This window comes from Magallana gigas, chromosome 3, assembly GCF_963853765.1.
Source record: "Magallana gigas chromosome 3, xbMagGiga1.1, whole genome shotgun sequence".
Taxonomy (NCBI): Eukaryota; Metazoa; Mollusca; class Bivalvia; order Ostreida; family Ostreidae; genus Magallana; species Magallana gigas.
This window is the reverse complement of record NC_088855.1, coordinates 23,403,136-23,426,811: the sequence shown is the minus strand read 5'-3', so window position 1 is coordinate 23,426,811 and position 23,676 is coordinate 23,403,136. Positions and strand designations below refer to the sequence as shown.

General features: G+C 35.8%; 2 protein-coding genes across 6 annotated transcripts; both read left to right on the top strand.

Moving 5' to 3' along the window:
• Nucleotides 1-132: 132 nt before the first annotated feature.
• LOC105328670 (deacetylase Oant_2987) lies at nucleotides 133-13,956 on the top strand. 3 transcript variants are annotated; one of them, XM_020067380.3, is made up of 7 exons: nucleotides 133-618; nucleotides 5,382-5,498; nucleotides 6,352-6,502; nucleotides 9,632-9,717; nucleotides 10,889-11,188; nucleotides 11,531-11,691; nucleotides 12,752-13,956. In XM_020067380.3, the coding sequence occupies exons 1-7, from the start codon at nucleotides 333-335 to the stop codon at nucleotides 12,917-12,919; spliced, it is 1,269 nt and encodes a 422-aa protein (XP_019922939.3). In that variant the 5' UTR covers nucleotides 133-332; the 3' UTR covers nucleotides 12,920-13,956. The 3 variants fall into 3 exon arrangements, with proteins under 3 accessions (XP_019922939.3, XP_011427944.3, XP_011427945.3); XM_011429642.4 differs by having other exon boundaries at nucleotides 148-618; nucleotides 10,877-11,188; XM_011429643.4 differs by lacking the exon at nucleotides 5,382-5,498 and having other exon boundaries at nucleotides 316-618; nucleotides 10,877-11,188.
• Nucleotides 13,957-14,429: 473 nt separating this feature from the next.
• On the top strand, nucleotides 14,430-20,689 carry LOC105328667 (uncharacterized). Of its 3 annotated transcripts, XM_020067377.3 has the most exons (5): nucleotides 14,430-14,903; nucleotides 15,227-15,393; nucleotides 15,598-16,129; nucleotides 18,800-18,955; nucleotides 19,316-20,689. In XM_020067377.3, the coding sequence occupies exons 3-5, from the start codon at nucleotides 15,829-15,831 to the stop codon at nucleotides 19,789-19,791; spliced, it is 933 nt and encodes a 310-aa protein (XP_019922936.3). In that variant the 5' UTR covers nucleotides 14,430-14,903; nucleotides 15,227-15,393; nucleotides 15,598-15,828; the 3' UTR covers nucleotides 19,792-20,689. The 3 variants fall into 3 exon arrangements, with proteins under 3 accessions (XP_019922936.3, XP_019922937.3, XP_034337846.2); XM_020067378.3 differs by lacking the exon at nucleotides 15,227-15,393 and having other exon boundaries at nucleotides 15,733-16,129; XM_034481955.2 differs by lacking the exon at nucleotides 14,430-14,903 and having other exon boundaries at nucleotides 14,981-15,393; nucleotides 15,733-16,129.
• Nucleotides 20,690-23,676: the final 2,987 nt, after the last annotated feature.

Sequence of the window (23,676 nt, the reverse complement as noted above, 5' to 3'; positions counted from 1 at the left end):
ACAACATATTTTATTAGCAAAAACGCCACCATTATATTCGTAATAGAGGCTATTAGAGCTGCTATCAACACATTCACAGTAACTGCGGTACTGCCCTTTTGCAGGGCAAAGTGACATAATTTGGTGAAAAAAAAATTACGTAACGTTAATTGTTTCATTTACGTCTTTAATCATCTACCTACTAAACTTTCAGCAAAGTATATAAATTTGCCCTGCAAGAGAACAGTACCTCAGTTATCGTGAAGGGGTTTAACTTATAGTACCGATATCTATACATATACATGTAGATAACGATACAGTTTCAGAGGTATAGACTACAGTATCACGAAAGAATGTCGCAAATTGATTTGTTGGTCAAAAACGGGAGAATAATCGATCCTGCAAATGGAGTGGACACTGTTGCTGACATAGCTGTTAATGATGGAATGATAATATCGATTGGCAATAATATACAGTTACAGGCAAAAGAGACATTTGATGCTACCGGTTGCTTGGTAACGCCAGGTCTGATCGATTGTCATGTTCACTGCTACCAATATTCTACACCATTAGGGATTAACCCCGATGAACAGTGCCTTTCCCGTGGTGTTACAACCATCGTAGATGGCGGGAGTGCAGGTAGGACTAAAACAAAATGGTCGCCTTTATTGTGTACAGTCACAATTTATCGCACAAAGAAATGTAAGCTGCGATAGATAGCAAATAAAATAAGACACAAACAACACATTAAACAAAAACGGTATTCATATCTTATAGTTAAAACAAATCCAGCAAATCAATTCTATTGCATACGGGTTTTAAATAGACAGATAGGAGTTCGCCTTAGCTGGCCAAGTGTAAGTGTGCCAGCACATCGGTTAAACCGCCGACAGCCTGACTCATCAGTGTACACACACTACACTTACACACACAATACATCTGTGTTGTGTTCAATCCAAGGAAGTTGGTATGTGGCAAATAGCTCAAGCCCTTGAACAGTTGAAAGAGTGACACGTAGCTGCGGGTTATATTTTTCTTCGCGTTACACTAAGAGGACTTAAATCTCTTTTGTTCCTGCCCACAAGCCTGTGCGATATATACTTACCATTGAATTAATTATGACAATAACATTTTATCCCTGGAGTACCTCATTTTTTTTTTAATGAAATACAGAGGGATTTTGGATCACACCACAAAGGGTTCAATTTAATCTTTTATTGCGATGTAAATAAATGTTGGCAACATGGTTAAAATTAATAGCTCTCTATATATAGGTCCTATGCTTGCAAGGACATCAACCAAACCAGCGCCCCAGGACTTCGTGAGCGCTGTTAATGTAGCCATCAATCAATATCGAAGCCCCTTTTTGTTTTTCTATTACGATTAAGAAACATGTTCCAGCATATAACACGAAACTCCATTTACAGATAGGGATAAAATTTCTGAAAGTAATCCCATCGAAAACAACTTGAGCCGTACGTAACAAAGGGCCATTTCAAACGTACATCCATTTCCGTGGTATATTCATCTTAACTCTATAAAAATTGTTTGACATATCCAACATGATATTTGTAACACGTCTATGTATATTGTACATGTAGATCTTTTCTTTCCAATATGGCTGTGGACTAGTTCAGTCACGTCTGTGCGGGAAGGAAAAAAACCAAGATGGCGCCTGAAAGCTCGTTGTACATGTTATAAAACGACCTCATGCATGTCGACGTCCAAGGCCCCGTCTTTAAAGGACAATTCCGTTGTTTTAAGTAAATTATCAACAAGCTCTTCAATTTTCCAATAGATCTTCTAAGGTGTATGCATATTTATTTGCTTCTATTGCAGACTTAATTATACCAATATATTTGTCTAGACATCACAGGGGCCAAATGAGGGGAAATTGAACAAACTGAGCAAACATCTGCGTTTGTTATTGAACAATTTACGAAAAGGCGACTTAATATTCTCAGTTCGATACTTATTAATTATGCAATTTACTAATGCATATTTAACAATAAAACAATAAAAAAAAACTATATAGAATATGAAACCTATAAAGGAAAAAGGCCCATGGGCCACACTGTCCACCGGAACTTCCACACGGCTTTTTCCCCACAAATTTCAACTGCTTTTTACACAAAGATAAGGAATTCTAACCATCTACAATGAATATGTCTAAGTCCCATAATAGTTGAGATATCTGATTTTTCTTTCAATATGCTCTGCTTTGCTCGCCTGGCACGAAAGCCTTATATATTCCTAACCCATTATGTTGAGGTTTCCAAGGGTGTAATTTCAACTTAGTATCCAAAATCACACGATGTATCTTTTTAAAATTGCACAATTATTGTAGGTGCTGTGATCTATTATGCTTGAAGACAATAAAATTGATGCTAATTCAAGTGCGATTTATCAAAGGGGATTATCGATTTGTCTGGCTTTTGAGCTAAGACTATGCAATCGGTGCACATTTCGCTTGAAACCGCGTCATTGACGCAAGAAATGGATCGGTACGTCCTCCTGAAAGTCCAAGGTCTTGTTAGAATGGTTTTAAATACCAGTTCAAGACAAACGAATGGAACACATAAATATTGGAGATGTAGAAATTATTACGACAATGATTATAGCATACAAATACCTTGCTAACCCCTTGTCATTTCAGGGCGACGAAATTGTATTGGCCTTAATAGAGTGTTTTGGCGTATTGTCGTGTGATATTGCAAGGAAACACGTAAACTAAAAGCATAAGTATTACAGATTGTCTTCCTGAAAACGCACCGCCAAGGGGTATGCCTGGAGCAAAGCTGTACAACAGATGGCACCTAGATGGAATGAACGTGACACGTTCTCCGACTCCGAGGGAAAAAAAAAACCCGGGAGGGGGGGGGGGGGTCCGGAAGCCCAACAAACATCAGGAGATGCACGGTGGGAAATAACAAAGCATGGTGGACGGTTTTTGAGAGGTATAGGCTCATGCATGTTACTGTACGTGGTGCCAACTGTTGTACAGCTTTGCTCCAGCCATTCTATACAAGTAGTTGTGGATTAGAGATCTTGTTTGGCCAGTGTATCCCAGTTCATAATATTTTATCAAGTTTTATATCAATTTCTTTCTCAGTTGTCATCCAGAGCTCTGTTCAGTATACCAACAACAATGTGACGTTTGTTTCGAAAATTCTTAACTTACTGATTTTGGGTCCAAAATGTTTAGCTTATAGTTTTGGGTAAAAAAAAGTCTTAGCTTACTGTGTCTAGTGTACTGGGTTGATTTCTACAGGTTACTCAGAGATGCTGCTGTATTTCTAGCAAGACCTATACTGCCCTCTGTTTATTGCTACTTAAACTTCTGGACTAACAGGTCTAGTGGAACGACATTTTTCTCGATCTTCATGGTTTTTGTCGTTTACATTAGTTTTAGATTTTCAAACATAGTTTAACCTGCTGGTTTTTGTTTGGATGTTGCTCTCATTGCTGGATATCTACGAAAGCCCATTGAGCTCATTTTCGTAGGTAAAAAAAAATAAAATTCGCGAATAAACGCGAAACTTTCGCGATATAACGCGTTAATTCTCGTAAGTTTCGCGTTAATTCGCAAAAGTTTCGCGTTATATCGCGAAAGTTTCGCGAATAAACGCGAAACTTTCGCCAATAAACGCGTAACTTTCGCGAATAAACGCGAAACTTTCGCGATATAACGTGTTAATAACGCGAATAAACGCGAAACTTTCGCCAATAAACGCGTAACTTTCGCGATATAACGCGTTAGTTACGCGAATAAACGCGAAACTTTCGCGATATAACGCGTTATTTTTGCGAATAATCGCGTTAGCTTCGCGAATAAACGCGTAACTTTCGCGAATGAACGCGAAACTTTCGCGATATAACGCGAAACTTTTGCGAATTAACGCGAAACTTACGAGAATTAACGCGAAACCATTAAATAATATTGTCATTTCATGCAAAGCTTTATGAAGAAAACCGATTGAAAACAAACACATTTTAAGTTTTTTATCATAAAATACTTATTATTATAATATCCGTGTTACGTTGATTTTTTAAGACAAAATTATCTTTTTTACATATAGATATTAATAAATCTGATAAAACTTTATAACATTTTTATATGTTATATGTCCCAAGTAGATAATAAGTTTGAGCATCATATTACGATTTTCATTTGTTCGCCGACCCTGTGTTCGAACAGGCATTCATTGATTATCTTTTTCTTATAAAATTGATATAAATTTAACCGTCAGAAACCTTTAAAATCTTAGTATTCATTTTTAAATGACATTTGTGATAAATTTGGAGGACGAATTTACGTCATCTAGATTTGAACAAAAGCTTAAAAATTTCAATATACAGCTTGACTTATCTTTCTGATATTAAACTAGACGTTAATTATGTCGCGGCGATATAACATATATTATAACGTTTTAAACGATGATATCCTTTAAATTCTAAAATGATACTTAATAAAACGTTTAATTCGAATTAAAATTGTTATAAATAATTAAAATATGTTGCTGCCTCATTTTCAATAATACAGCGCCCATTAGAATGTGAGAAGCGCAATGCATTATGTCCTTTGAAAATCAGTACTAAGATTTTTAAGATTTCCTACGTTTGAATTTATGTTAATTTGTATAAGGTTAAATCTAATTCATTTACATCTTTATATAATATTATTTTGTTTTATTTAAATTAATATATTTGTTTTCAGTAATTATTCTTCATAGGGGTTCTTCTATGAAATAACAATATTTATACTTAAGTTTCGCGTTTATTCGCGAAAGTAACGCGTTATATCGCGATAGTTACGCGTTTATTCGCGAAAGTTACGCGTTTATTCGCGAAAGTTTCGCGTTTTTTCGCGAAAGTTACGCGTTTATTCGCGAAAGTTTCGCGTTTATTCGCGAAAAAAATATTTTTTTTACCTACGAAAATGAGCTCAATGGGCTTTCGTAGATATCAGTGCCGTTTGTAAGCACGGACAAAGTCTTCCATAGTGGACACACACTTCCAGTGTGCCCATCCTTTTCTTCTGTTCACGTCTCTCTACGCCACGCATTTTACCACAATAATAAAAGATATGTCTGCACTTCAAATCAGTTAAATTGTATAGTCGTATAGAAGTTGTTATATAATTCAGAAAAAATATTCGTAAGTAGTCGTGATTCAGTCTTGAATATATACACCAGAACATACTGGCAACAAATCTGCTGGCAATTAGATGTTAGAACAGTGTGACAGGGGCGTGACCTTTTGTTGATCCTGTTTGGTGACTGGGGTCTGTGTAAAAAGTCGTAAAAATATTCGCGTTCGGTGAAAATCAGTAGTCACATACAATTTATTCCCAGACCCCTTTCAAAAGTATATACGCTGATACACGTTTTCTATTTTATAAGGCTCCTCAACGTTTGAAGGTTTGCGGAAGTATGTTGCTGACAACAGTAAAACTCGAGTCCTGGCGTTCCTTCACATTGCCCAGCACGGTCTGGCAGCATCGGGTTGCACCTCGGGAGGTACGTACCGTGCTACCAGCATGGATGCTTATAAACGCTATATGTATAGCACCTCCTCTTTTTTAAGCACACATTCGAACTAATTTGACAGCAGTTTTGCATTTCATTCCAGATATTGGGAAACGTATTACTGTAACTAAATGTCAAACCAATTGCAACTGAATGATTTCTCGGACATTTGCAACATATCTAAAAAAAAATATATATATATATATATATATATATATATATATATATATATATATATATATATATATATATATATATATATATATATATATATATATATACCTCTATTGTATTACTTGTCAGATGTAAAAATTGCAAAAAATTTTGACTAATTTAAGATTACGTAATGTCAAGGCTGCCTTGGATCAATCTCTTACCAGAGGACTTACTAAGCTCCGCCAGTGTTGGTGAAGCATGCGGAGCTCGCCCCTTAACTAGAAATTGGTCTTGAATGTCTCTTTTGTGGTGCATTTGATGCTAATGGTAAACTAGTATCATTGAATTTTAAGATTAGCTCAATTCCTAGCAAATAATACATGTACGTACTCTATATTTATAAAAAAAAAGTTTTAAAATTTTCATGTACGCCCGAAGTTGTTTTTCTGCTTCATTTGTCGGAAAGGCTCGAAATGTTGCGACAGGTGATTAATTACAGAGAAAACAAATACAGTTAATTTTCTAGGAATAGATACACATCATATAAACAGTCAGATCCGAGATCAGCCCATTTATTCAATAGTTTGACTAAATCTTTTGTGCGAAACTATTCCATAAAAGTGACACCTATCCAGACACCAGACTGAAAAGTACAGGTCATTTTATTTTCTGGATTTTCATTTTTAAGCCCCCGGCGGAGAACTGGACTCTCTGAATGTAGTGTCAGTTGACGAGTGTTCGAAGTGTGTAGTGGAAAACCGTGACCTGATCGTGGGTATCAAAGTCCGGCTGTCGGATTCTATCGCAAATGATGGGAAAAATGAACACGAAGCTTACAGGCAAGTATTGAACCTGCGACTGGGTTTTCTATTTGTATTTATTTATAGCCAATTTTAAAAATACATGTTTAATAGTATATTGAAAACTGTTTGTTGTTTAGAAACGCGCTACCCCTTCTGTGTATGGATATTTGCACTATATAGCAAAAGTTACTTTTTTGTTTGTGAAAGTGTCGTGTTTATTTACGAACGTTATGCGTAATAATGTTCAAAGTTACGCATTTAATTCGCGAAAAGTACGCATTTCTTCAAAATCTGTTGTATATCTCGAAAGTTACGCGTTTGTTCGAAAAAAGAAATAAACAAATAATTTTATAACTTTCAATGCGATATCAATGAGCTGAAGTTTTAGTTAATGCGTTCTATTTTAACGAAAACAATTGTCTGCCCAAGAATAATTTAATATTTAGATATTTTTGCGCAGTTTAGACTGTAAATACGTTTACACGGGTTTTGTCGTTAGCTAGTGGTCTGTCGAAGGGCTGTTTTCTTCTTAATGAACTGATATTATTTGACCATATTCAAAGCTACAATATTTATTATCGCAAATTATTAAAGTACTTTTAATTTCGTTTCATTTTACCGTGTCCATCCCAATGGTACTATTTTTAGACATCAATCGCAATCACGTGACACTCTTACATCCCGCTTCACACAAAGATACGTATAAGTAAGAGCAATTGATCTGTCGCGCAATATCATATACCATAACCTTTCCTCATTATTCCTTATTTTGCATTTAGCCCAGTTAAAAAAAAATCGTTCAATGTTCCATCTACCTTTATACAAAGATTTGCATGAGTGAGGGCCATTGACATTGTGTCATGATAGTAGGACTTTTCCATTGACACCATTTTTTTGCTGTTAGCAAAGAAAATACTTGGGAAAGAATGCATTGTATCCTTATTTTTGACGCTGACCTTTTATATTAATCTGATTTACTATTCCGTATTTTGCTGTTTACTTACTTTTAAAGAAACAGGTCGATGTATTTATACAATCGTTAATTTTTTTTAAGAAATAAATTGAAACAATTTCATTACAGGTTATCATTGTCATCCGATTGGTCTACAACGTCACGTGATTAGATACGTTACAGTTACCTTTCGTACGAAATCAGCTGCAGATACTTCGTAATCATCCTAAAATTTGTTATTTAAAGTCTAACTATAGATTTGGCAAACTGCTGGAGCTCAGTTGGCTAGCCTATAACAGAACGTTGTCGTGTTTCCGCATAATATGTTATACAAAGATTTATTCCTAGAAAGTTTCGTCGGGGGATGTCTATTGCTCATATACATGTTCATAACTGTAAAATACTAGAATAAGCTCAACCTGGTGAGAAGATGAAGGTTCATTTTATGCTACCTACAATCTGACAAGCTAGGTATTCATGCCGTATGGACATATCTCTAGTCATAATGCCGCTTTCATTTGATGCTGTGATTTAGTTACTAAATCGAACGCTGTGTTCTGTTGCCATCAACAACAGAACCGTTTGGTCTCCTTTTTATGACAAGATAAGATTGGCGGTGAGATGAGATCGATGAACCACGAGGAAGTGTGAGCGTCTGACGTATTGATCATCAATACACACTGATTGTATCCCCTGGTAAAACATAGCTATCAAACGATAACGGAATACGGACGGAGCCGATCTCGTCTGTCGATATATCATTGTTTGTCTTTTGTGACTTTCCAGCACATTAAGCTCAAATCTCACTATGCCTCGGTGTTTAGCTAACAACAGCTTTACTATATTTGATTCTGCTTTGATTTCCCTTGCCACGTTTTTACGCATTGCAGCTTAGTTTGCCGTCTCTTTTTAATGTGAAAATGCTACGGTTCTGATAAATCGATCGTACAGTTATTTAGCACAATATGGTATCTATGCCGGTCGTAAAAACCTTCTGAGTGAAAAATAATAGATTTTTAGCTCATCTGGAGCAGCGTTGTCTATCATCAGGGGCCTTTAACATTTCATACATCGTGCATTTTTTCACCAAAGCTTATATAAAATATATTCATATAAAAGACCACGCCCTCTTTGAATTGGAATTAAGAAAATTTGCTGTCATTTGTGTTATGCCCAATATTGTGTAGATTCAAGTAAGTTCAAACCTTGCATGATCCCTGCACCAATGCATGGAACCAAATTGGGGTGCGCACAGAGATCTATTTTTAAAACAATAAAATGCTTTCCTTGGTGATTCATGCGGGGTATGAAGGTGGCGACATTGCAGAAAAAATACATAACCTGCGTTAGCGGGTCATCTATTTTTTTTTTTCTGAAATGATCGCTACCTTCATTACCCACATTAATCATCAAAGAAAGCATTTTTTTTTTAATATTTACATTTTTCTTTTAACACATTAATAAATTGATTGTAAAATGTAATTATAAATCACTAAATTAATGTTAATGTAAATCAGTAGGTTAGCTATCGGGTGTCTAGCCTACTGGGTTTATTCTTCATCGTTTGGTTCCGTTGTTTCTTTCCAGATGAGCTATGTTTTTATGGTCTATTTTACCTAGCCAAGTGATCATGGGTAATGTTGTAAAGTAAAACTATGTCGAACGCCAGGTTATGAGTTTTCATCACAAGCTTTCGAACATACATCACAAGATTTTTTAATATGAGCATGGTTTTAAATGTTGTTATATACCGTATAGTTGCAATATGTATACCAGATGAAATATCGTAATCTTTTTGGATTATAAGACGCCAATAAAATACCTAAGCAGTAGATGCTAGAATATTATACATATACTTCATTTCTGACAATATAGAAAACTATTTTAACTAAGTTGACATGGAATGCGAAAAAATCCCTGACGTATTGTAAATCTACTTTCATATTTAACGTTACTATTACATGCCAAGACGGTATATTTTTATGAAACTGCAGTTGTAGTTTGCACTGTGCACACACTGCATTTTTCCATAAGAAGTCGAAATTCTACCGTTTTGGTATTTAAAAATGACAAATATAAATGGAAGACATTTTAAGTACATGGGGCCTCTAAGTCTGTATTTACATGTAGAAAGCTTGCTGGAATCTAGGGCACATTCATGCTTATGATTGCATTCAATATATAGTATATATAATTGTTGGGATTTGTTTCAGGCGAGCTTTACTGGCGTCCGAGAGAGCTGGCGTACCTCTGATGGTTCATCACACCATGTCAACTGTAAAAACCCAAGTTGGTCCCGGTACTGTATATTTGCACGCTTTCTGTTTCTGTTATTAACTTATTTTTTTTTTCTTCCGGCAATTAGTGTCTTTAAAAATGTTGAATACTCTGCCCCAGGTTTCTATTTCCGTCACTTTGTATTGATTTTCTTTAATGAATAAGCATATCTGAAGAAGGAAGAACAATTGAAATCGATATAAGAGAACCCCTCGTAGATTTGTACGTAGATTTGATCCACTTTTTTTACCCGAAGAACAAAAAATGGAAACGGATTTCTAATTCTTACGGTTTCATATCATGAGAGATTTCCATTCTGGAATTTTCAGAAATCGAAAGGAGAAGGTTAATACTGGAATTGTTTTAAAGTCAATGTTTGGAAACGAAGTATATATAATTATGAATATTTATATCAATTAAGATAATTGTGATGCATAAATATCTTGGGACAGTATGTATATACTGAATTGTGACACACTACATGTACTTTTTATACTAAATAAGTTTCAGATTGTCACATTTCACTGTACTTTTGCTGAAATTGCCTGTCTGTAGGCCAATACTGTTCCAATTATGTTCACAAATAAAATACATGTTATACACAAGTATTCATACTTCAATGAGCTAAAAGATATCACAATATTAGAATGCTGGACCCCTTGCCAACACGCACATCAAGAAAATACTGACGAGCAACTACTCAATGTATGAATAAGTGTATCGAGATCTGTCAAATTTATTCATATTTTATGCATGTAATACATGTGTTTGATTAATATAGCTGTATGTTATTCTGGTAAAAATGTCTGTATCTAAAATATTTTTTTTGGCTCATTTAACACTTTCATACGAGATGAAATGGAGTATGATATCATCATCATTTGCTATTTAATGAACTGATTAAGGTAAGATTGAGGAAGACAAATTAAAAAAAAAACATTAATGCGTTTTGTTATTTAAAGGTTTTGAGTTGATAAATATACAGGATAAAAAAGGAGTAAATATACTAAACTCATGATTGCAATAAAAAACAAAATACAAAAAAAAACAACAACAAACAAACAAAACAACAAAATGATAAATGCTACAAGCATTATACTTTACAATATTTGCTAGTAATAATTAAATTTTGCTGGTTGGATATACACAGTTTTATTCAATGTTATTCCCGTTGTTTCCAGATGATTCCACAGAACTAGGATGTCCGCGAGACCTCAGACCGGGAGACCTGTACACCCACACGTTCCACCCCTACCGCTCCTGTATCGTGGACGAAGAGACCCTGGCCATCTACCCAGATGTCAACCGGGCCAAGGAAAGGGGGGTCCTGTTTGACGTGGGCCACGGCCAGGGCTCCTTTGGGTGGACAGTGGCGGAGATCTGCGCGCGCTCCAACTTCTACCCCGACACGATCAGCACCGATCTACATACGGGCAACCACCGGGGACCTGTGTACGATCTGCCGACCGTGATGTCTAAATTCTTACACCTAGGTCTGTTGATTGACTAGAACCAAGATTACAGTGAACACTTATAATATATTATACATGCATTTTAATTAAAACTGGGTATTTTTCAGGGGAAACAGCTTTATCCCACTCATATCTTGCAGCGTATCATAAACTTATAGGATATAACGAAATACGTTTACAACAATTTTTGCAAAATCGTTCGTTCCTGGCAATTTGCTCTAACTTGTTTTACTCTAATTATTTAATGAAATTTGTCCCGTGCATGGCAGCATCATTTAATTAGTGTCGCAAATGAATTAGAGTTATTCCTCTTTGCCAAGTCTTGAAGAGATACTATCTTCAACCACGCCGTTCATTCTACAGGAATGCCACTTTCGGATGTCATCAGAGCCGTGACGTCAACGCCAGCAAAGGCAATAGGACTGGGTAACGTGATTGGCAGTCTGACCCCTGGGAAAGAGGCGGACATCACTGTTCTTAAAATTCATGACGGACAGTGTCCAATGGAAGACTCTCAATCCCAGGTATCTAGTGCTTGGACTTTGGTACAGTTGTGTCTAACAATAATGTGACGTAGGCCGGTCTATTTCATTGCTGGCCACTTAGCCATGGCTCTTTGAAATCAACAAGATTTGTCTGGCTTTTGAGCTATGACTACGCAATCGGTGCATATTTCGCTTGAAATCGCGTCATTTTTAACTTGTTTTGACGCAAGAAATAGATAGCTACGTCCTACTGAAAGTCCAAGGTCTTGTTAAAATGGTTCTAAAACTCGGCGATAATTGTAGTCATCATTCATATGCTTGACGCATTATAGAATCGTTTTGACAATAGCTTGGACTTTGGGTAGTTGTGTCAAACAGCAATCATGAAATGTAATGTAGGTCTGTATAATTCAATGCTTGCCACTCGGCCATGGCTCTTTGAAATTAACAAGATTTGTCTGGCTTTTGAGCAAAGAATACGCAATTTGTGTATGTTTCACTTGAAACCGGCGTCTTTTTTGTTATAGGTTTGTTTACCGAGATGTTTAACTGAAAAAGCGCAAGAAATGTTTTAATTAATGCAAGAAAAAGATAGTTACATCCTAACGACAGTCCAAGGTCTTGTAAATTAAATTAAAAACGATTCTAATACGATTCTGATATTGTCGGAGAGGATCAGTTTGTCATATTGTGGGCCCTTTTATACCTTTTTTTCCTACACGTATAGTACATGTACAAACTTAATGGCGATTTTCAATAATTACGTTCTATTAAAAGGATAGTTAGAATTAGAAAATATTCTTTGAGACCCAGTCTCTTCTTATGAAAATCGCGAAATCATTTTTTTCGCGATTTTTTAAAAAGTTGGTTGGTTTGTTTTGAATATTTTTTTATTAAGAGTTGATTGATGGGACTTGTTAGTTTTTTCTTAAAAAATCTATGAGTGGCTGGTGGTTTTTTGACAGTAATAATACATGCATTTACAAAATGACATAGGAGTGTTTCAGATGGCAAAACAGGTCTATTTAATATGACCTCGCGTATCTTGTAAGTTGATGAGATAATGAAATTGTAAATCGTCATTACGATATCATTTTAGGTTCGAGTTTTGGAAAAGCTTTTAAAACCAGTTACCGTGTGGAGAGCCGGAGTTGCGTACCCTATCACTGAACCTAACCCCTTCCCTAATCGACAGGCCATGAACCTAAACAGCCGAGAGTGGGACAACATCCGGGTCAGAGACGACGTCAGACCTCACATACAGTGAAAAGGACCGGAAATGATTTATCTATGTTACATGTATGAAGGTCTTCCGGTTTTCCCCTTTTGCTCGCTTTTTACCGGTATAGTCAATAAAGGAAAGGCAGTTTTTAACGAAGCTAATAATATACCCACCTGTTTGCGCATATAACAAATTTGCAATAGATAAAAACAACACCAAAACCTGAATGGAGATTATTGGAATACTAGTACATATTGATATGTGAAAAGGACAAAACAGATTTACCTCAACTTATAACGAATGTCCTCAAATTCTAACCTCGTGGTGAACTACTGCATTTTTCTACTGATTCCCGAAGCACGGTTTGTAAAGTGGAGCCTTCGTCATCAGAACACTTTATTTTCAGGCAAATCGTCCGAATATCTCAATTTTTTGTGATAAATAAACGGCTTAAAATTAAGTCAATACTCAGCCTCAAATCTGAGGTTTGTCCTCAATTTTATGCACTTTTCTTGAAAGAATTTGAGTTGAAGAATGAGTTGAGGGATTTGAAAATTTTTGTGACGGTGGAGCCAGGTAATATTCCTAAGCGTGTATGAGCTAGATCTGAATTACAAACTTGAAGACATGACGCTTCTAGAAATGGATGGCACCGGTGATAATTGGGAGATGTTGATTGTTTAATGTTGATTGTTTAATGTTGATTGTAACTTAAGTTTCCAGAGAAGTGAGCAGTTTTGCGATTTAACTTTTTCCTTTAAGTTGATACTGACAAAAACTGTACTTCTAATAATAATTCAATCATACAAAATTTACCTATTTTTTCTTCCCTGGCCCTAAAATACAATTATAGAGCATTTATTTTTTAGTTGGCATGACAAGTACTAGTAGCTCTTCCGTTACTCAGATGTCACTGTATACACATAAAGAAAAAAATGAAATGGAATGAACTATGTATTCGGATTTTTTTTTGATTAAAGTGATACCAGGCAGTTTCTTGCATGTATATGTAAAACTTTACATATTAGTAATACTGATATTAGCTTTACTCTGTATTGGAAAATTTAATGCTTGAAAATCATTCATATGTTTTGTGTGACTTTTTGTTGCCCGCTACCAAGAACCCATTTAAAGCATTGTCAGTGACACACATACATTTGTTCTCTGCACTGACTGATACTATCCGGGTTATATGACTGAGGCGGAGGATATAACACCGCCTAAACCCAGTGCAAACTTGAGAGGGATACCTGTCAGAGATATGGCTTGGACAACCTATTTATGGCGGGGAAAGTTACACGACTTTTAAAACATTCTCTGGGTGTCATTTCTCCAAACCAGTTGGCAAAGGTACACGCCAATCGAAATCGAAAGCCGAGAATTTGACCTGATAAAAAGCTTCACAAGGCAAAAGGACATTACGGGGATTTTTTTTTTTGGGGGGGGGGTATATTTGGAATCAATTTCGGGTGTTTCATCCGGGGTATTTCGCCCACACCTGACGTGTCTGTGAATGTAAAAGACCCTGGATGTGAAGTAAACCGATCACTCGTCAATTGTTGACTTCAGTTAAGCAAAGTCTAAAGTTCAGATTTGCGGTTGGTTTCTTTGGCTAATTCTCATGCATGTTTAAAGTGACTGGAATTTCTTTCAACTCTGTTACAATTTCCTATCTTCTTGTCTGCATCGGACACCCCTCTCCCCACCTGAAAACCAATAAATGAAGGTTGACAGGGGGTCGACAGAATTAAATTTAAACCTCCCTGCTTAAATAAATTGGGTTACCGACAACGTCCGAAAAATAATGCATGTCTTTTACTATCGGATTTCTTTGTCGTTGTTTCGAGAATAGAAATTCCAGTGTAGCGTGAATGGGTCTTTACACATAGTTAATTACGGGTCTTCTCGGGGAGGGGAATGAACAAGGGTCCGTCCAAAATATGGCACTTAATTGATGAGCCCCGCTTTCTTATTTGAATTTGTCATATACGAGGGCGCTATTGAGGACTTAGTGCGAACAGTGAAAAAGGTAATTTATGAGTTTATTATTAATTATAGGGCATTAAAAAAATCGTTGTACAACAGGATCGATATATTATGAAGCTTATAGGTTTTTTAAATTAAATATTTAATCTAAATGAATTTTTGTTTGATTTTTACAACAATCCTTTGATACTGCGACTCGAAGGGATTTAAATTACCGTTCAAGCGAAAAAATAGGAAAACAATAGTTCACTTACACACCGGGTTGGAAGTCGTTATAAACATTCGCGAAAAAAAGACGTGCACTGTGTAGATAAATCTGCGAGAAAATGTTGTGGATAATGATAGTACAATACGCATCTGTTTTAGTTTATACACAGCACTATACAACTGGGTGACTGGTTCACCTGGTTGGTATTGATTCGGCGACATAATGTGTGGCGTTATCTAAATCCTAGCTGTGAAGTATTCATTCTCCGGAAATTAAACCTTGGTGTTATTTCTTTGATGGGAAAACTGGATTCGACGTAGATTACGTATGTATTTCTTCATTTGATGAAAAGATAAAAGCGTAATCTTTATGCTGGTGTCATGTAATTCGTTTCTGCCAAATTGATGATCATAGGTTCATTTTTTTAATATTTATATTGAATTTACTTGGTAAAGATATATTCCTAACAAAAGACTGTATATTCATGTATCGATACAGCTCTGTTTTACCCTTTTCTTTTGTATGTCAGAGCAAATTCCCATGCGCCTTGATACCGAACAAAAGCTGATCCGTTTTAACGTGGCGATTGGGGGGAAACCTACGGCTAAACCACATTTTAGACTAACCCAAAAATCTCGGATCTAATATTATGACATCTTTGCAGATGTGGTGGCAGGGAGGACGATCCAATCGCTTGTTTGTTCTTGTATGAAAAAAAATATATCAACAAAATACAGAAAAAGCATGACGGAGCGATAAAATGGCAGATGAATACAGCATCGTCCCCGTGAATTCGTCGAAGTGTACTATGAATCCGTTGTTCTCCGTCCTGTTTTTGGGCCTGGCTTGTGTGTCCACTATATTCCAGATCCTCGCCTTCAGCACCCACGGATGGGTCGTCATGACGGAATTCCTGACCGACAACTACACGGATGATGTCCGCAGTGTGGAGATTTACACCGGCCTGTGGTATACAGTTAAATGTGAAAACGGTGCCTGCAGCTCGGTAACACACCATGAAGCCTTCAAGGAGGACATAGCAAATGGCAATAATTTCAAAGGTAGTCTGTCATGTCAATTAATTCTCCTTTTGTTTGCTTGTTCTTTGAGAATATTTTTATGTGTGCTTTTTTATGAAGGAAAGAAAATTCGGAGAGGTTTCTTTATTATATTTTATTTTCAGTTGTCCCTTTTTTATGATGGAAGTAAAATTTATTTGCAATTTGAAATGTTCAGTAACCATATCAATTGTCGTGTAAATATACAGAAAGTATAAGTGGTTACGCATGGAGTAAAAATTATTGCTTGAGGTAACTGTTGCCAAGGTAACAGTATCATTTCAATCTGTCGTAACATTATGAAAGATCACTTTAGCCGAACCTTTGTAATTACACGTATGTGTACTATCTCTGGCTGTGGACCACTTCACAAGGCCACGCATACTGTATGTTAATGCGGAGGATAAATGTGCATTAAGTGATCAAATATTCGTGTTAACGCTTAAGATATCGATTTCTTCTCTGCTAAAGATTAGACAATAAGGATTGTCAAATCATTGTCTGCAAACAGGACACCCATATAATTGTTAAGTTTTATTTCCCAAGACTTCCGCGTACTGGCAATTAGACCTTTCCTCGGGTTTGATATGTAAATGATTTTGAAACATCTCTCGTGGTAATCAGGTATTTGTTAGAAAAAGATGCAAATTCATAGTTTTGTGTCTTCAACACCTTGGATCGTAAAAAAAAATCTCCATGGAGCCATAGAAAATAGATTGGGCTTACTTTAGCAATCACAGAGACGTGAAAACCTAGTCCATTAGGCAAATTGGCCGTCTATAATGCATCCCTGTTAACATGTCTGAAACTCTACTTGACATCAGCATCAAATTACCCATCTGTTCACCAGAATTCATCCCTTAGTTTGTTGTTTTATTAGATGAAGTTGGGTTACAGCAGATTATTGATGTGCAATTTATAAAAGCATTTTAAAATTTAATGAATAATTGAATATCGCTAAAAAGAGCAACGTTCTCTTTACTGCAGTACGCCGATTTCAGGGCACTTATAGAGAGACTGAGAGTGATCTGCAATCGCATTTGATGTTAAATAGAAAATAAATGCAATGGACAGTAATGCGAAATCAAGTGAAATATTTTGAACATTAGATTAGACTAAAAAGTCATGTAATACTTGTTTTGTAAGCATGCTTACTTCGCACAATATTAAACAAAAGCTTTTTTATTATTCAGATCTTTGATAATAAGACCCATATTTTATTACTGTTTGTTCTTTCTTATAACTCTTGTTTGCATATTATAGAATGTGGCATGTTGCTGTATAATTTTTGTTACATACCGGGTATTGACATCAAAATTCAATAATCTGTAAAAGAATACCAGAATATTAAATATTAATACATTGTTATGTTATCTTTGCACCTGTGTGACACTAGGCAAATAACTAAACGCACACTTCGCAGTCATCCTTAAATGAGGCAGCGAAGCATAATTAGATTCGTACGCAGAACATCCATCAAACGAGGTCTTCTTCAGTTTCCTGGCTTTTCCAGGAATTAATTTGCACAAACAATTGCAAATGAATGGGTCATGACCAAAAAGCTTTTTTTCCAACTCTCTGATTTTTGTATCCCAACTATATCTTTTACAAAAATACAAGATCTTAATTAATTAGAAAACTCATAAATCTCGACGACAGTGAATGTTGCGATAATAGTACTGCTACATGTAAACAACACTGCCCTCCTTCTCATCGTCAACATTTAGCATGATGGAGAAATGTGTTTTCGGTATAAATTAGGTAATGCAGTTGTCTTGTCTTTAATTTTATATATTTACATTCTACTGTGTTTTTCCATTAAATTCCGTGATGTTTAAATGCCTCTAAATGCAACACCTATTCACTGCGTATGAATTTACATGTAATTTACATAAGTAGTTCTCAAACAGTGATTTCTATGTAATCGGTTAAAAAATGTATTTCATAAATGTTGTCAAAACACCATGTTTTATAATTATTCAACAAAACAGTTGACTTTATTGTTAAAAGCAACATTTCAATAGTTATTTTTCATGGATTATATTTTCATGCTCGTCGATCTCATCTCAACGGTCTCTGTGAAAACCAGTTTAAACCGGTATTACAAATCAGCTGTTCTTGCTGTTACTAATTTACTCCCTCCGTGGTCTTCACTTTATATCGATTTATTTCAGTAAACAATTGATTTCTTCAGTAAGGGAATGTAAATATAAGCATTAAATGATTTATTTTTGACGTCGTCGTGTCAATAACTGCCGTCAGGTGAGCAGACAAATTATCATAACGCGCTAACGCGCGTTATTCAATTTGTCTGCTCACCTGACGGCAGTTATTGACACGACGACGTCAAAAATAAATCATTCAATGCTATAATATCATATGAAGTAAAGCAATCGTTGTGTCTTCCAGAAGTGATTGGTAGTACTATAGCCATAAATAGTGCAATTGTTCTGTCTTGAAGTTTAGATACCATGTGCAATTTAAAGTAAAACAATCGTTGTGTCTTCCAGAAATGAATGGTAGTACATGTACTATAACTATGAATAGTGCAATTGTTGTGTGTTGAAGTTTAGATATCATATGAAATATGAAGTAAAGCAATCGCCATGTTTTCCAGAAATGATTTACATTTTGTATAGTACTAAAGCTTAAAATAATGATTGTGTCTTTCAGAAATCCAGTACTCCTTGCGCGTCTGGTCACAGGTACTGTGTACCCTGGCGCTGCTGGCCTCCATTCTAGCCGCTGTATTCTGTGTTCCATTTCTCTGCAAAACCAGCAGCTTTTTGCGATATCATTTAGTCGTAGTCCTTACTTCTACAATATCGTGTAAGTAGAGTGTGGAGAAGGGAGAGAGAGCACGGGGGGGGGGGGGGGGTAGGAGAGTAAGAGAGATATTGGGGATTATTAACTTGACGAAATACGAAACTTTTGATAAATATGTACCGTAATCTATGTTTTGAATAGCTCTTATTTCAAAAGGGAAAAAAAAATCAATGTAAGAATAAATTTCGGCATAATTTTATAAGTACCTGATTTCTTCAACATTCAAAGTGTCTGTCAGTGTGTCATTGAATATCATTTATTTTTTCTGAGAGTAAGATCAATAATATGTTTCTATACTGTACGCATGTTTTGAAAAACCCTAGAAAAAAAAATATATGATAACTTTTCATTATTTGATTACAGTCTGTTTGCTGTCAGCTGTCGTGTTCAACTGGACGGCGGAAGTAGCGTCAACCAATAAACTAAAATTAAACCAAAACCTGACGTTTTACTTCCCTTGGTCTCTTCTACTTGCCGGATTCGGTGCCTGTGGCAACCTTATCCTGGACATAGTTCATTTCGTTCTGTTGTTTCGTTCTCTTGCTCCTTCGGAGGCTGCGCGCCGTGAGACTTTTCATCCAAACTCGTACGTTCAGTTAAGACAGATTTCTCATGACACGACCATTAGAAACGGATCGTGTGGTGGACACGACTCTCAGTGCAAGAACCAGGTAACCCAGGAGAAAGAGCTATGTGATGATTCTGTGGAGGGGGAGGGGGAGGGAGAAGGGGACAGGGACTCTGTGGAAGAAGGGGGCAGGGACTCTGGAGAAGAAGGGGGTAGGGACTCTGTGGAAGGGGGTGAAGTTGATCGTGAATTAGGACCAATATTCACGTGAAAGTCCATTGGTGGAATACTCTATGAACCAAGTCAATATTTTAGAAAATAAATATTTGCGTTTATGACATGCTTGCTGTTGCATGTGCTTGCGGTTATCACAACCGAGACCTTCGCTTTCAGTTTTTGAAACCACTCTAAAACATGGAAAACTAAACATGTACATATATAGTGTTAATTGTTTTATTTGAAGTGCACACAAACCATGCAATGTACTGAAAAGCGTGTTCGTGTGGTGATGCTAGTATTGTCTTCATATAATTCAATGTAAACAATGTGTTCCTTACATCTGTCATATTTCTCTCCGGGGTTCAAGGACAAATACTCTTTTCCTTTCTGTGAGCGTAGTCCAAGTCTGGTAGACTGTTTTATCCTTTAACAATTGAAATTGATATTAAGAATTGTGGGAATTCATTTTTCTTTAATACAGATTTCTTCAGTTAAAGAATCAGTTGTGATGCAAAAATAATTGTAAGAGAAACATATTTTGCAAGAGTCAAGATTGTGTACATGTATATCTAAGGTAGGGATCAACTCTTGGCTGACGGAATAGCACCAACATCTTATACCAGGTATTTCGCGTCCTGGTAAACCACCACCAAGAATTATATTATTTTGATCAATTTACCTAGGAATGATGTCCCTCCGATTTTGCTTTGTATTCTTAATCCACATGTCGTGAGAGAATCTAGGTGGTTTTTTTAAAGTATTTTTTTCTAATGCCAGAAGCATTCAATACGGGCTGACATTTTATTATCTCAGCCGCTGAAGAGTTTATCGATTTTCTTTTCTTTCTGTAAAAAAAAAATACACCATGCTAGTTGTATGCCTTTTATGTGTTCATAAAAATGTATTTTCGAGTAAAAAATACACGACATCTTAAATGTTGTCTATCAGAATCATTGTTGATTTCGCTGTATGGCTCGGTGAAGCATGTCACTATGTTACTTCAGCTATAATGACTATACAATGCACATACATGGAGAGTACTTCAGGGCTCTACTTCGGTGTGCAGCTGAATCTACCTGCTTTAATTAATTAAGGTGGCATGGTACACCTTGAGATTTCAACGTGAACGTGGGGGAAAGTATGCCATTTTCAAAATTTAAGCCCCGTTTTAGAAATTCATGTTCATGAATCAAGTTGAACAGCAATTGACAATTTGACAACATTCTTTAGAAAAAATAAAGTAAACAAAATTGAGTTTCGAACGCATGACTTGCAGACCGTAGGTTACGCATATATATCTTTTTGTGTTACGCAACTGCACATCAACGTTTTGAAAGATTTGTTTTATTGTAAAAGAAAGTATGTCACAATATATATTGCACCCTTAACTAGCTTTGTATCAAGTTATATTAATTTCTTTTCCAAATTCACGCTGTTTCATTTCCAAAAAAAAATTGTCAAATAACCGTGTCAAAATCCAACTCATTTTTGAAATATTTCGGCCTATAATAAGTTTTCCATTATCAGTGTGTGGTTCATATCCTGTAGAATTAACTTCTCTCCATCCAATTTCCTACTTAATGACTTTCGTTCTATCCAATATCCTACTAAATTACTTTGCTTCGTCCAAAATGTTGGTTAAACTATAACTCAAGGCAATAATTCTGTATTTTGCTTTAATAACAGTATTGTTTTTTAAGGAAAAATGTTTATCGATATTTAAGATAGCCGGCGATCTCAAATTATGAAATCAAATCCCCGTTTTGCCTATATTAGAACGTTTAGAAAAGGAAAGTGACAATATGGTTTTAGTTTACTTGAGCAAGAGGCCTAAGTGAGCTTTTCTTATCAAAATGTGTCCACTGTCTGTCGTCATTGTCGTAGTCTTTGTAAACTTTTTATCTCCTTCTCCAGAACCAACCGACCAATTTTTAGAAAACTTGGCACAAAGCATCCATGGTTGCAGAGGAACCAAATTTTATTCAAGTGAAGGGCTACATCCTCTTTCAAGGGGAAGTAATTAAGAATTATGGGAAATTTCATGGCATTTAAATTTTTTTTCAATAAATATTTGGCCAAAAATCTGAAATTTGTGTTGAAGCATCCCAACGTAGTGTAGATTTACGTTAGCTGAAACCATGACCCCCGAGGTTAGGGTGGAGCTAGAATGGTACTTCAATCTATTCATAGGAATAATAGATCGAAATTATCTTTTTAAAATCTTTTCAAAACTGAATGAACAAAAGGGACTCAATATTTAATAAAAGGATAAGAAAAAATAAATGAAAATTTATTTCATTATGCAACATCTACTGTACCAAAGATATTTTGTATTTGATTCCAAAACGCTGATTTGACCAGAGCTATGGCTAATGTTGCGTAGGTGAGCGATGTGGCCCCGAGCCTCTTGTTAAAATGGCTTCATTTAATACACGTATGTATATAAAATACCCCCACAAATTGGGTAGTGTCTTTTACAAAACTAAGAATTTTGAGAATCAAAAGTAAAATATAATATTTGTCATATACAATTTACTATTCTCAATAGTCTAAATTTTTGTAATGGACAGTAGGGCAGATCTAAGTTGGAGCCGATAAAAATCAGTTATTTTTGCTAAGTGATTGATAGCCCCGTTTTTCAAGAATTGCACGTACCATGTTATTAGTTGACATTCATTTCAATATACCGGTATAGAGATGTTCGTCATCAGTTTGTTTCTTCTGGCCTTTCTTCCATATATACTAGTATATACTGTATATATGCGTAGTTCTGTTCGGACGGTTCTTTTATACACATGTATATACTAGAACCGGTTATCGATGCGTGGGTCTAGAGCGCCTAGCACTTTGAACTGCGAGTTCCCAGTTTTGACAGTATACCAGTATATAAAATTCATAAGCACTTGCTATAAATCACCTTTCTGATGGCCTGTTCGGGCAGTTTTGTGTTATCAGCATCAAATTAAATTTTAAAGATAAAAAATTGGTAGATCGTCTTCTGTTGGAAAAGATTTTTTTTAATTCTTATATATTGATTCTTTTTATGAAAATTAAAAAAAAAAGTGTCTCAAAGCAGATCCCGCATTACTCCAGATATAACGCTAGGAGATCACGGTGACTTATCGGAAGTTTTAGATCATAAACACTTTAATAAAACTTTATTAGTCATCTGTAGTTTCAAAAAGCGTTCGATTAGGCGATTGTTATCACGTGATCTTGAGTAGATAAACCTCGGACTTCGTCTTCGGTCGATATACCCTCTTATGGTCAACAAAGGCATATCCCGACCCCATCAAAAGTATATACTATACATGTACTCGAGGTGCATCATATCTATTTGCACGTTATTGATCTAAAGCAAAAAAAAAAAATTACACATTGTTAATCGATTAAACCTTTCTTTCAATACTAGTACACAGATTCATGTAGAGATTTAAAAGAGGAAAACCTCAGATAAAACTTGCAGAGCAGTTCACGCATATTGTTCCATACCTGATGATCAAACATGCAAAAGATTAACGCACCTTAATACTAGTACATTAATATCATTCATGGTGACGTGTGATATGGCAATTTCCTTATAATATCTATTGCTATAGAGTTAATCCAATAGAACGCCATCTAGACATATAACGGGTATTTACACTGAAAGGGAAACGGGTTGCCAGCTTAGTAAGCTAACCATTGTCATACCACCTATCATCTCCAAACGCAAGGTACTTCTTGCAGGGCATAGGCAAAACGGAACAAGGATGGAAAATTTATCAACATGCAGAAGTTGATAAGCATCAAAATGAAATGTACACTCGATCAGGTGCATTGAGTCTTGGGTTGAACATTTTTATTAAAACTCGAAAAATACATTTCAAATTGAATTACATGTTTGGGGACTTGTTGGCGTTAGCTGGTGTCTGCAAAAACAAAAAGACGAAAGATA

Coding starts and splice junctions, on each gene's coding strand:
- LOC105328667 (XM_020067378.3), top strand. CDS start 15,829: ATGGCAGATGAATACAGCATCGTCCCCGTGAATTCGTCGAAGTGTACT. Junction 16,130..18,799: donor AAATGGCAATAATTTCAAAG/GTAGTCTGTCAT, acceptor TGTGTCTTTCAG/AAATCCAGTACTCCTTGCGC. Junction 18,956..19,315: donor CCTTACTTCTACAATATCGT/GTAAGTAGAGTG, acceptor ATTTGATTACAG/TCTGTTTGCTGTCAGCTGTC.
- LOC105328670 (XM_011429642.4), top strand. CDS start 333: ATGTCGCAAATTGATTTGTTGGTCAAAAACGGGAGAATAATCGATCCT. Junction 5,499..6,351: donor ATCGGGTTGCACCTCGGGAG/GTACGTACCGTG, acceptor TTCATTTTTAAG/CCCCCGGCGGAGAACTGGAC. Junction 6,503..9,631: donor AATGAACACGAAGCTTACAG/GCAAGTATTGAA, acceptor GATTTGTTTCAG/GCGAGCTTTACTGGCGTCCG.